The 11,759-nt window shown below is 39.3% G+C and overlaps 1 protein-coding gene across 1 annotated transcript; it reads left to right on the top strand.

Moving 5' to 3' along the window:
* The first annotated feature begins 8,158 nt into the window (after positions 1-8,158).
* Positions 8,159-10,013, top strand: LOC103512020 (protein Star-like). Its single transcript, XM_026825620.1, has 2 exons — positions 8,159-8,448; positions 8,951-10,013. Exon 2 carries the CDS (start codon positions 8,965-8,967, stop codon positions 9,883-9,885), a length of 921 nt encoding a protein of 306 aa, XP_026681421.1. The 5' UTR covers positions 8,159-8,448; positions 8,951-8,964; the 3' UTR covers positions 9,886-10,013.
* Positions 10,014-11,759: the final 1,746 nt, after the last annotated feature.

Raw genomic sequence — 11,759 nt, 5'->3', positions numbered from 1 at the left:
TACCTACCATGTTTCATAATGCAATACCTGACAGAGCAGAGGAATGCCAAGACAAAAGCTCAAGGTAGTAGAACTTACTTTGTGTAAGGAATGAAGTTATGGAAAAATAAAATGGCAGTGGAGTCGAAGACACGAGGAAAAATAATATGTTCAGAACTATATAGGTAGGTAGGGGAGAGGGGGAAGGAATTGGAGGGGAGGAAAAGTAGGAGAGGGAATTGGGAGGGAGGAGGGAAGGATAAGTTAAAGGGAAGAGCCGGGAAAGGGAGAGTGAGTTTACTGGAAGAAAGTTGGTTGAGAGGATAAGTATAGCGACAGGCGGAAGATAAGGGGGTAAAGGTAAAGGACAGAAAGAGGGGAGTTAGGAACGGGAGGGAGTTAAGGGGGAGAGAAGGAGTTGAGAATGGGAGGGGGTTGGGAGGAGAAAGTTGCATTTAACATAAATATACAATTCCGTTTCGGGACGTCCTCAAGAGAATGCAAGATATGCAAGTATGTATGCAATTCAAAACATATACAGCGATCAGGGCTGGATAGGAAACATTTCGAAATCGAACCCAAGACCTTCTCCGTCGAGAGCGAACAGGTTACTGGAGTAATCGTAAACTCATACTCAAATGACATCTTCCTATCAAAGTCACCGAAATGGCAAAGAACCAAAAATATTAGTATCATGGTTACACATATTTTGTCATACGTCAAACGTCTCAATCTATTTTCACCGCCTCTGAGAGTCAAACCCGGGACTTTCTGCAAGGAAAACGCACGCAATGTCAGGTAATGAGAGAGTCCTCTGAACCAATCAGGTTGCTAGTATTTCTCTTTCTAGGTTTCTAACAAAATGACAGGGGTGACTCTCGTGTTAAAATATATTTTTGCTCGTAAAAATCTTGAGAAAAAGACAACCTTTCTACGATTCTGTTTCGAAGATGAGACGGTTGAGAGCTCGGACAGTTCTGATGGAAATTGAAGATGATGGAGTCCGGCCCTGATATATGCAAATGTATGTACCATGATAACCAGGCAGGGCCTCGGGGTGACATAGCTATGGTCTCCCCGGAACCAAGAGTTCAGTTTATTATGCGGAGACCAAGGGATTTTTTTCCTGGGAAGATAAAGTCTCTAAAGACAGGGAGGGAAATATGAGGGGAAGAAGGGAGTAATCGAAAGAGTTTTCCAATCAAATGGTGGATTAAGATGCTTTCATTTTAAGCCAAGATATTGGGGATAAGGAAACAAGGATATTGCTGTTCCAAAGAAGGCCAACCCCCCCTACTTTCTTCCTCTCTCTTTTCTCAATTATTACTCTTTCGTTCTCTCTCAATTCTTTTCCCCTCTCCTCTTTTCTCTGCTCACTTTCTTTTTTCTAATTTTTTTCTCTCTTTTGTTTTATGAATTTTAATTTCTAGAAGATAAAACAAAAGTTACTTTCATTTTTTTTTCTTCCCTCCTTCTTTCCATTCTCTTTCTCATAATGAACAAAGAGATCAGAGCAATGTTTTGGTGCTGTTAAGCAGCCTCCACACTCTGTGGTTGATTGAAGTCGCCTAGATCAAGTCCACACTAGAAAGGTCGCTCTTCAGCTGAGAATGGTATGTCTGTTACTAAAAGACTAAAGAAAACTTACTAACGTTTGGCATCTCCGCTAAAAATAAATCACATTCGCTTTTGGTTAAAACACGTTTCCAAATTCGAAAGTTAGGTACTTGGGCTGATGATATAGGTAGGTAGGTACAAAAGTTTTTTCTCTCCCTACCGACAATGGCCCAAACTTGGGCTGATGATATAGGTAGGTAGGTACAAAAGTTTTTTCTCTCCCTACCGACAATGGCCCAAGTAAAGGGTATCCTCTACCAAGACCCTATTGAATTCTCATACATTTAGAAGCACATATTTTTGTGCTAGTGAAGGAGAAAGCCCTGACGTTTATTATTTAGGTCGGAGGTGGAAGAGAAGAAGTATAAGGAAGAGAACTAGGAGAAGGAGGAAGAGAACTGGAAGAAAGAGGTGAAGAAAGAGCAGGAGGCGGAGAGGGAAAAAATGAAGGAGAGGAGAAGGGAATGGCCTACGTAAAGGGTATCCTCTACCAAGGCCCTATTGAATTCTCATACATTTAGAAGCACATATTTTTGTACTGGTGAAGGAGAAAGCCCTGACGTTTATTATTTAGGTAGGAGGTGGAAGAGAAGAAGAAGGATGAGGAAGAGAACCAGGAAGAAGGAGGTGGAGAAAAAGAAGGAGGCGGAGAGGGAAAAGATGAAGGAGAGGAGAAGGAGGAGGAGAAAAGTGAATACATTTTGGAAATTTGTTATTGCCAGATGTAAACATCAAAGCATTTTTGATTGAAAAGAAAGGCAGCAGCGTTCTTTTGCCTTTTTTTCCTTTTTTGTTTTATGAATTTTAATTTCTAGAAGATAAAACAAAAGTTACTTTCATTTTTTTTTCTTCCCTCCTTCTTTCCATTCTCTTTCTCTTTCACATAATGAACAAAGAGATCAGAGCAATATTTTGGTGCTGTTAAGCAGCCTCCACACTCTGTGGTTGATCGAAGTCGCCTAAACCAAGTCCACACTAGAAAGGTCGCTCTTCAGCTGAGAATGGTATGTCAGCAGGTTATGTGCTCTGGTGCTATACTGCGTTATGTTTTGCAGATAGAGCAGAGTATCCTGGAAATATTGAGGCCCTTGGGAGTGTAGTCTTCTTTATTTTAGGCACTGAGCTAACTGAGCTTTACGAGGATCCTATCCCTACAATGCCTATGTGGTTGACCGTTCCATTGAGACCATCAACTACTTCCTAAATTTTTATAAACTAAGCAATGGTATGTCTGTTACTAAAAGACTAAAGAAAACTTACTAACGTTTGGCATCTCCGCTAAAAATAAATCACATTCGCTTTTGGTTAAAACACGTTTCCAAATTCGAAAGTTAGGTACTTGGGCTGATGATATAGGTAGGTACAAAAGTTTTTTCTCTCCCTACCGACAATGGCCTACTAAACTAAGCCCAGTCTGGGCGACTCATTTGTCTTCCCCTTTTGGAATTCTTGCCAAGTCCCTGAGATTCCCCGTTATAGCTCTCTAGATGTTCTATGTACTTTTACCTTCCACATTTACAAAATGAATTGCAGCTTGCTAACCACGGGATGTGGAAGAATTTTCTCAAACGTTTTCCCTTCATGACACAATCTCCGAAGATAAAGAAAAGATGAGAGAGGAAACGACTAGGGGGTGAGAAAAAGAACCAAGACAGATGAAAACATGAAAGAAAAGTAAAAGACAGATGCTTTGTACGAAAAAAACACAGATAAACGAGCGAAGAGAAATAACTATGTATGTTCCCTAAAATAAGACGTAGTTTTCTACCTGGCTTTCCAACAGCAACGTACTAAGTTGTGTCCACTGTCCACACATAGCCGACGGCCGTCGAGCGATGGGAATTGATGGCCGGTCGACTATGTTTGGATACACGTTTAGGACTTTCAATATTCAGAGACCAAAATGCAGCTTATTGAAATTTCGTAACAACCTCTTTTATGATAGATGGAATAATAAAACTTCAGGAATCTTTCATCGAGACTATTTTTACCTCCCAAGTACCTGTAAGGGTGTCCTGTCCATGTACCTCAGCCTGAATAGCCTATCTTCCATAAATGTCGAGATGGGGAGCAGCAAAACATTGGAACCTACCCTGTATCCATGTAATATAGGTATTGCTCAATGTATTACAATAAAGATGATATTCTTTGACCATTCCTTCGAAACCAGAAAATTCTAAGCAGAAGTTATGAACTACCTTTGACTTTTACGGACAGGCGCAGCAGGTGATTTACAATTTTATTGGCGCTTTATCTGCTGTAATAGATGCATAAATTGCGTCAAATTTATATTAGAAATTAGAAGTGATATTTGTATTAGAATTTATATTAGAAGTTGAATCGGAGTTAAAGCCATCTTGCTGATTCACGAGAATTCGCCCTTATTATGATGGGCCTCTTCTCCTCCTTCCTATCCTTGTTTGACTCACAAAAATTTCGAAGTACCTTCCCACTTACATACTTAATGATGGCGGAAAATTCAAGTCCCATTAAAAATGTAAAATCTTCCAGGCAAATCTTACTTTGTGTATTTGTTCTTGCAGAGTTGGACAATTTTTTTACTTTTTTTCTTCTTTCCCATTGTTTTCGTAGATTTTTCAAAGTTTGACATCTTTTTACATCTTCTTGTCATGGAATTTCTGGTCTTATGATTTTTTTTTAAATTTCAAGTAATTATTTTAGCCCGCCTAGTTAGCTTAGTTGATAGTGCGTCTGCCTTGTAAGCGCTAGGCCGCCCGGGGCGGATTTTATCCTGATGGGATAATGTTCGTTCTCGGATCGGCTGGCTTTCTCCTATCCTGTCTTCCTTCTCTCTTCGATTTCGGGACGATAAGACCATACCAGTTACAGTTCCCTCTGTCAAACCTCTTTTTTATAGTAAAATTTTATAGTAAATTTTAATATTCTCAGAATTGTCCTTCTTTTGTACGAACCGTTCTTAGGTCTTCCACTGCAATTCACCAACCACCCCTTGCCTTCTCCAAAGCCACAGTTTAAAACTAAAGTTACATTCCGTCCTTTCTCTGGGGTAACTATCGAACAAAGTTAAAGTTACTCATTGAGGCCGCGGGTTCGATTCCCGCCCGGGGCGGATTTTATCCTGATGGGATAATGTTCGTTCTCGGATCGGCTGGCTTTCTCCTATACTGTCTTCTTTCTCTCTTCGATTTCGGGACGATAAGAACATAGCAGTTACAGTTCCCTCTGTCAAACCTATTAAAAAAAAGTAATTATTTTATAGTAAATTTTAATATTCTCAGTATTGTCCTTCTTTTGTACGAACCGTTCTTAGCTCTTCCACTACAATTCACCAACCACCCCCTGCCTTCTTCAAAGCCACAGTTTAAAACTAAAGTTACATTCCGTCCTTTCTCTGGGGTAACTATCGAACAAAGTTAAAGTTACTTATTGAAGTCGTTGAAATATTTAATTATGTGGAACTTAAGAACAATCAAGACATTGCGAGAAGTATAATGAATTGCTCTCATTTAAAATTAGTTCCCTCCTTGCGTAGGTACTTTCCTACTTTTTTACCGAGAGAGGGAAAAAAGTTTTTAGTTTTGTTCATTTTTCATTCATTAATTTTTAATTAGACCATACCGTCCATAACCTGAAGGGTTTACCGAGAGAGGGAAAAAAGTTTTTAGTTTTGTTCATTTTTCATTTATTAATTTTTAATTAGACCATACCGTCCATAACCTGAAGGTTAGTATCGTGAAATTTTTCATCAGGTGTGCCAATTGGACCTGGCAAATCGCTATGAGAGACCTGGAGATGAAGGTAAACGTCACATTTGCTGTTTTATTCTTTGGAGACCAAAAACCTCAAAATGAGGTAAAAAGAAAAAGTCCTCGTGCTATAATAGGTACGAAAATGATATTCAATTTTAAATGAAATGAGCTGCTCTCTTTCTCTCTCCCCTCTCCCCATTTCTCCCTCTCTCTTTCCTCTCTCTCCTCTTTCTCCCTTTCCCTTTTCTCTATTCCTCCCTCCCTTTCTCTCTCTCTCTCTCTCTCTCTCTCACACACACACACACAGCTGAAGGTAAACGTCACATTTGCTCTGTTTTATTCTTTGGAGACCAAAAACCTCAAAATGAGGTAAAAAGAAAAAGTCCTCGTGCTATAGGTACGAAAATGATATTCAATTTTAAATGAAATGAGCTGCTCTCTTTCTCTCTTCCCTCTCCCCATTGCTCCCTCTTTCTCGTCATTTCTCTCTTTCTCTTTCCCTTCTCTCCCTTTCTCTTTTCTCTCTATTCCTCCATCCCTTTCTCTCTCTCCCTCTCTTCCTTTCTCTCTCTCACACAGCAGAACTCTCTAAGGCGCCATAAAGAGACGCAAACACCGGCACAATGTTGTATAGTCATTAACATGCTGCTGCCTCTTTCTCCCTCCTTATCCTTCTTCCCCTTCATCCTCTTTATCAAAAGTAGCACAAAATGTTCTTCGTTTGGAGTTTAGTTGGAAGTACAAAAACTTCATCTCCACTTACGAGTATTACATGGGACAGATATAAATTTCATGTTCACACCCTCTCAAAGGCGTCATGCTTGACTGACTTTTGGTAGGTGTTATTTTCGTCAAACGGTGAGATCTTTATTTAAAGCTAAAAAGGAGTGATCAAAATATAGGTAGTTACTTTGGTTTGGGTGAACTTTTTGCTTTTTCTGGGACTCCCAGAAGCTTCAGACTTCAGTGAAAGGTGTTCATGAAATAAGTGCAGAACTATGCATTTTAAAACAACAGGACCTAATTACTTTACCTACATACCGGAGACCGGAGGTAATGTGTGCCTTCAACAACCTTAAGTCACCGACTCAGTTTATGGTCTTCCAGAAATCAGGATTAGCAGGAAGCAGGAATATACCTAATACTCAACCTTCCAACTCTGATTTCAGTCAGACGAAGGACAGGAAAATGTAACAGGACAGGATAGGAAGACAAGGAGTCAATAAGGTACCTACTAGATACTACCTACCATGTTTCATAATGCAATACCTGACAGAGCAGAGGAATGCTTCAGTCGATTTCGATCGATTTTGTCGACTGTAGTATAGACGCAACTTTAGAGAAAGGGCACTTATCATACTGAACCGAACTGGGTTTTCTATAAAATGTCAATCTTTCCTGTATACTGAACCGAATTGGGTTTGCTCTAACATGTCAGTCTTTCTTGTATATACCACAGCCACCAAAGGAAACAGCGCAAACGCGTCCCATCCACTGCATTTCTGGTACAAACTGTATCGCAGTTTTTTTCGTTTCAAGTGAAGCTCTGACGTGCATATTAAAGTACTAATTAAAATCACGAAGGTAGTTCGTGAGGGGAGGAAGAGTTACCAAGTGCAATAGATGGCAGTTTTTTTCGTTTCAAGTGAAGCTCTGACGTGCATATTAAAGTACTAATTAAAATCACGAAGGTAGTTCGTGAGGGGAGGAAGAGTTATCAAGTGCAATAGATGAGAAGGGGTGGGAGGGAAGAGTTATATAGGTTGTCATAAAAGTTGCTTTGTTTGGAGCATAAAAAGCATTATTATCCAAGAGGTAATTTCTTTTTTATTTAAAATATAGGGCTGTTTTTGGAAAGGCAATTATTAAAATGTTCTGAGAGGAATTTCACTATTATTCAGATGATTCACTGAATTATAGGGCAATGATAAAAAGAGATTGGGAATTTTAATTGTGTTGAACATAATTGCTTGTCACAAATGACATTTAACTTGTCCCGCTTAATAATACACTACGCTAAGTTTCCTGACTTGACTTGGACCTGAACCACGAACCACCAACCTCATCAAAGCTCACGGTGCTAACTTTTACATGCACCACTAAGGTTGGTTGAGAATAATTAAGAGATTAGAGGAGAGAGAAAAGAGAAATAATGAAAAATTGGCACCCTGTAAAGGTGTGGTTCACATACAGAACACAAGTAGGCAGAATGACTTACTTTCTTTGTACTGAAGAACGTTGAAGTGCTTCTCATGCATAACGACACACCGGTAACAAACGCCCTTGCTGAAATCAGACCAGAAAAGAAATATCCTAATGAAGTATGCTAGGTGAGGTGTGAGTTTTAATTAGAGCCTTTTCGATAAATTTACAGTATATTCGCACTGTCTGGAATTCGGTGAACTCCATAATCAAAAGCCTACATGCCTTTTTACTTTCCCTATTTTAAACAATGCATAGGTGAGATCAATGTTACCCTAGTGGAAAACTTTGGTTACTTACTCATCCACGATGAGGAATTTGTCTCCATCTGACGCCAAACAGCGGCCCTTGTGACTCAACCTTGATCTTTCTATGATAATACTCTGCCGAATCCCGGATTGGAACCAGGAGCCTTCCCATCGCTCGGGAAATCTGCAGTTCCCATCTGAAAAAAAGAAAGGAATGGAAAAGGTTAGAACTAGAACCGTTGAAAACCCCAAGTATAAATGATGCCTTTCTGAGGACATCCATCATCGATCCCATTTCGTCTTGGTTGCTGTAGAAGCAGTAGACTCAGCAAGATGAGTTCTGATACTTCTGATTTAATGGAGCAAGTTAGTTCCAATTTTTACGAGCCATATTATGGTTGTGATAAGAAGTATTCTGCAGTCTGTTCAATTGAGAAGTTGTTCTGAATAATTCAGTTTTGTATTTCATAGTTTGTTTTTATTGTACCTAGTCGATAGCAAATGAGTTGTTAATTTTTCTGTGTCTTTAATTCAAATGTGTTTCTTGCAGAGTAATATTTGAGAAGTACTTACGATTGTTCTGGCACGCAGTGGGATAACACGCGACTAAATAGATATCTAATCAAATCTCAATCTTAAAATCATTTTGAATATTTTCATTTGGATTTCAGATTCATCGATCCATTTGTGTACTTTCACCAGAACACCACCATCTGCTAACATAACTGCTAATGCCATCAGAAAAGCTAATAGTACTGCTAGTGGATAATGCTAACAGAATGTCGTCAATTATCTGGTGACCTAGAATTGGCAATATAACATAATGTAAAGTAGCAACATGACATTGCGTGGAGGGTAGGAAACTTGGAAAGTCATGTGAACTTGGGAAAATGCAACATCAGAAGGGAAAAACTTTTGTCCCACGTCAGGGCTTATGTAAGGTTTGAGGATTATGGGGAGGAGTTACAGATTTCAGCAACGAAATCTTAGGTTATAGGGTTTGCAAGTTGCTACTGAACGTCTTGTCTTTAATTCAAATGTGTTTCTTGCAGAGTAATATTTGAGAAGTACTTACGATTGTTCTGGCACGCAGTGGGATAACACGCGACTAGATAGATATCTAATCAAATCTCAATCTTAAAATCATTTTGAATATTTTCATTTGGGTTTCAGACAAGAATAACAAGATGCAGATCAAAAGTAAATGTGTCGTCAACACCATAGTTGTATTCTTCATGATTTTCACAGTAGTGTACCTCAAATATGCTTCAACCGTCATCAAATATGTACAAACTGGTATAAAACGCAACAATGAAATCATAAAATTCGTGGACAATAATGTGGAAGGTGAGGCTACCGACAAGCATGTGATCGAAACACTGAGAAGATATCACTTGCAAGCACCACCTATGCGGAATTATAACATTGCTCATACCATCCCCTATGATCCATCCGAAGGACAAACAAAGATACTGCGGGAAATATTTGCTGACAAGCAGGATGGCATATTTGTGGAATGTGGTGCAGTGGATGGCGTGTTCCTATCCAACAGTCTCTACCTGGAGAGAGCATTACATTGGCGAGGTCTGCTCATAGAAGCTGATGAAGATAACTACAACAAACTAGAAACCCATAACAGGAATGCGTATATTTCCAACACCTGTATCAGCCCAACGAACCAGGCTAAAGTCTACGTTTTTGAATCTGCCACTCATATGAAAGATCAGTACTGGTGGGTAAAGGGCACTGGGAAAATAGCCGCAGGAAACAGCTCAAAGAATTACAAGCGGAAGTTCCAAGTCCAATGTTTTCCATTCTACACGTTCATGTTAGCACTCAATGTAACTGTTATCGATTATCTAAGTTTAGACGTAGAAGGATCAGAACTTGAGATTCTAAAAACAATTCCCTATGATACGATAGAAATCAAGGTGATTTCAGTGGAATGGCAACATTTTAATAAGGAGAAGATTAAAGAGACTGATCTAGAGGAGTTTCTAGAAAGCAAAGGTTATCACCAGTACTTGTCAGAAAACATAGAATTGAAACCATATGAGAAAATATTCATAAGGAACGGGGTTTCTCTAAATCACTTGAAGAACCGTTAAATTCTAATGAATGACATTCCGATGCATATGCAAGATGCAAGTAACACATTGTACTATTTCTTTTTACTAACCATTTGTTCAAAGGGTGTTTTCAGTAAACGAAATAAACACATAAAGGTGTAATATTACCTCCAAAACTGTCAATAACTTTCAAGTCTTTATCAATTTTTCCTTCTATTTTCTCTCGTGTGTTCCTCAGTTCTCCTTTGTCGTTTCCGTTTCAGTGATCTCATCTATACTGTATCTACTACACAGGGCTAATGGGGGAGTATGAACACATTTTAACCTCAATCAAGTTGCTTGAAATTGTAAGAAAAAAAATACATGAGACAAGTGAAATAAGTTGTGAAACCCATCCGTTGTCAAATTAGAGTGGAAAAATGAAATAGGTTTCAATTTTTGTTTGTAATTGAGTGAAAAGAAGGAGCGAGACAAGAGAGAAATGATGAAGATATAAAAGGAGAGAAGGGATTAATAGATTTAGGTTAGAAGAAACAGGATACGGGTTTCAATTGAAATCAGGCAAGTATTCTAGAAATAACTTTGAACCATTATCGAAAATTGTTCCAGTCCTATTAGTCTTATTCTCTTGGATTTTATTTTCTTTATCACAGTTGGAAGACAAGATATACGAATGGTTTTCGTAATATGATGGCCCAGTAGGTTAGGAGCCTGCTATTCTCGTCTTCCCAACACTTTCTTCCACAAGAAAAACGTCTGAACAAAGCCCTGCCCTGTGCAGAATCATCTGTCAAAAATTTCTTACCACAAAGATTAGAAAAGAAATGTGACATCCAAAGCAATCAACTAAAATTCAACAAGAAAGAACTCCAATAACCTCACATAATGGATAAATAGATACATTACGTTATGGAACCTAGGATTCCTCATTTCTGAAAAGCAGGAGTATTTGAGTACCCCTACCCAAGCCAGTTACGAACGCGGCGATAACACGTTACATGTGGCAGTTCCTAAAAGATCACTGAAGTTAAGCAACGTTGCGCACGGTTGGTCTCCAGATGGGTACAATCTGCCATCTGGGCAATCGAGTGCTACTGCCTCTTCCCGGTCCCACTCAGGATTAAATCTAAAGGTGTGTCCAAACATGGTCGATCAACGAGGTGAATCTATGTTGTCGAGGCAGTGTGGACGATTCAATCGATGTCAATCGACGTCTGGTCGACTATGTGTGGACAAACCTAAAAATGCAACATTCCCTTTAAGCTCATATAAGTTATCACTTCCCAAAATTTCTATCAAGGAAATTTAAAAGCCTTGATATCTTTCCCTCCTGAAAAAGTCCTAAACTTCTTCAGCTTCCTGAAATTCGAATCTATTTTGCTTGAAACACCCCGTATAAAAACCTGACACTGGCAAACCATTCGGCTCCGTCTAGTCTATGGAATCAGAACTTGGACACCTAGGCAAATTGAAATATCTATTTAGTAGTAGCTCATATTTCAGCATTATCTGATAAGCCGGGTGGATTATGAATTTGCTATCGTTGGCCCGAATTCCAAAGTAGTAGGCGCCTAGGAAGGTAGAAGGTTAATTCAATTATTCCCTTCAAGAAGGGCCCATGTTAGTAGCAAATATGTATCATAGGCCCTAGCAACCTCCGTGGCCGAGTGGGTATCACACTAGGCTTGCACGCAGGAGGTCGAGGTTTTTTTCGGCTCTGTGCTTGGAGTTCGGGGTGCACTCAGCCTCGTGAGGACAATTGAGTAGCTACTTTAATCGAGTAGCGACCAGTGGCGGCATTACAAGTCGAAGAGACGAGCGATAATAAATATGATGATTGAGTAAATGAAAGACTTGTAATACCTACTACGATACCCACAAAGTTGTACGACCAGTGGCGGCATTACAAGTCG

Source organism: Diaphorina citri, unplaced genomic scaffold, assembly GCF_000475195.1.
Source record: "Diaphorina citri unplaced genomic scaffold, Diaci psyllid genome assembly version 1.1 scaffold782, whole genome shotgun sequence".
Taxonomy (NCBI): Eukaryota; Metazoa; Arthropoda; class Insecta; order Hemiptera; family Psyllidae; genus Diaphorina; species Diaphorina citri.
This window is presented reverse-complemented; position numbering and strand designations above follow the sequence as displayed.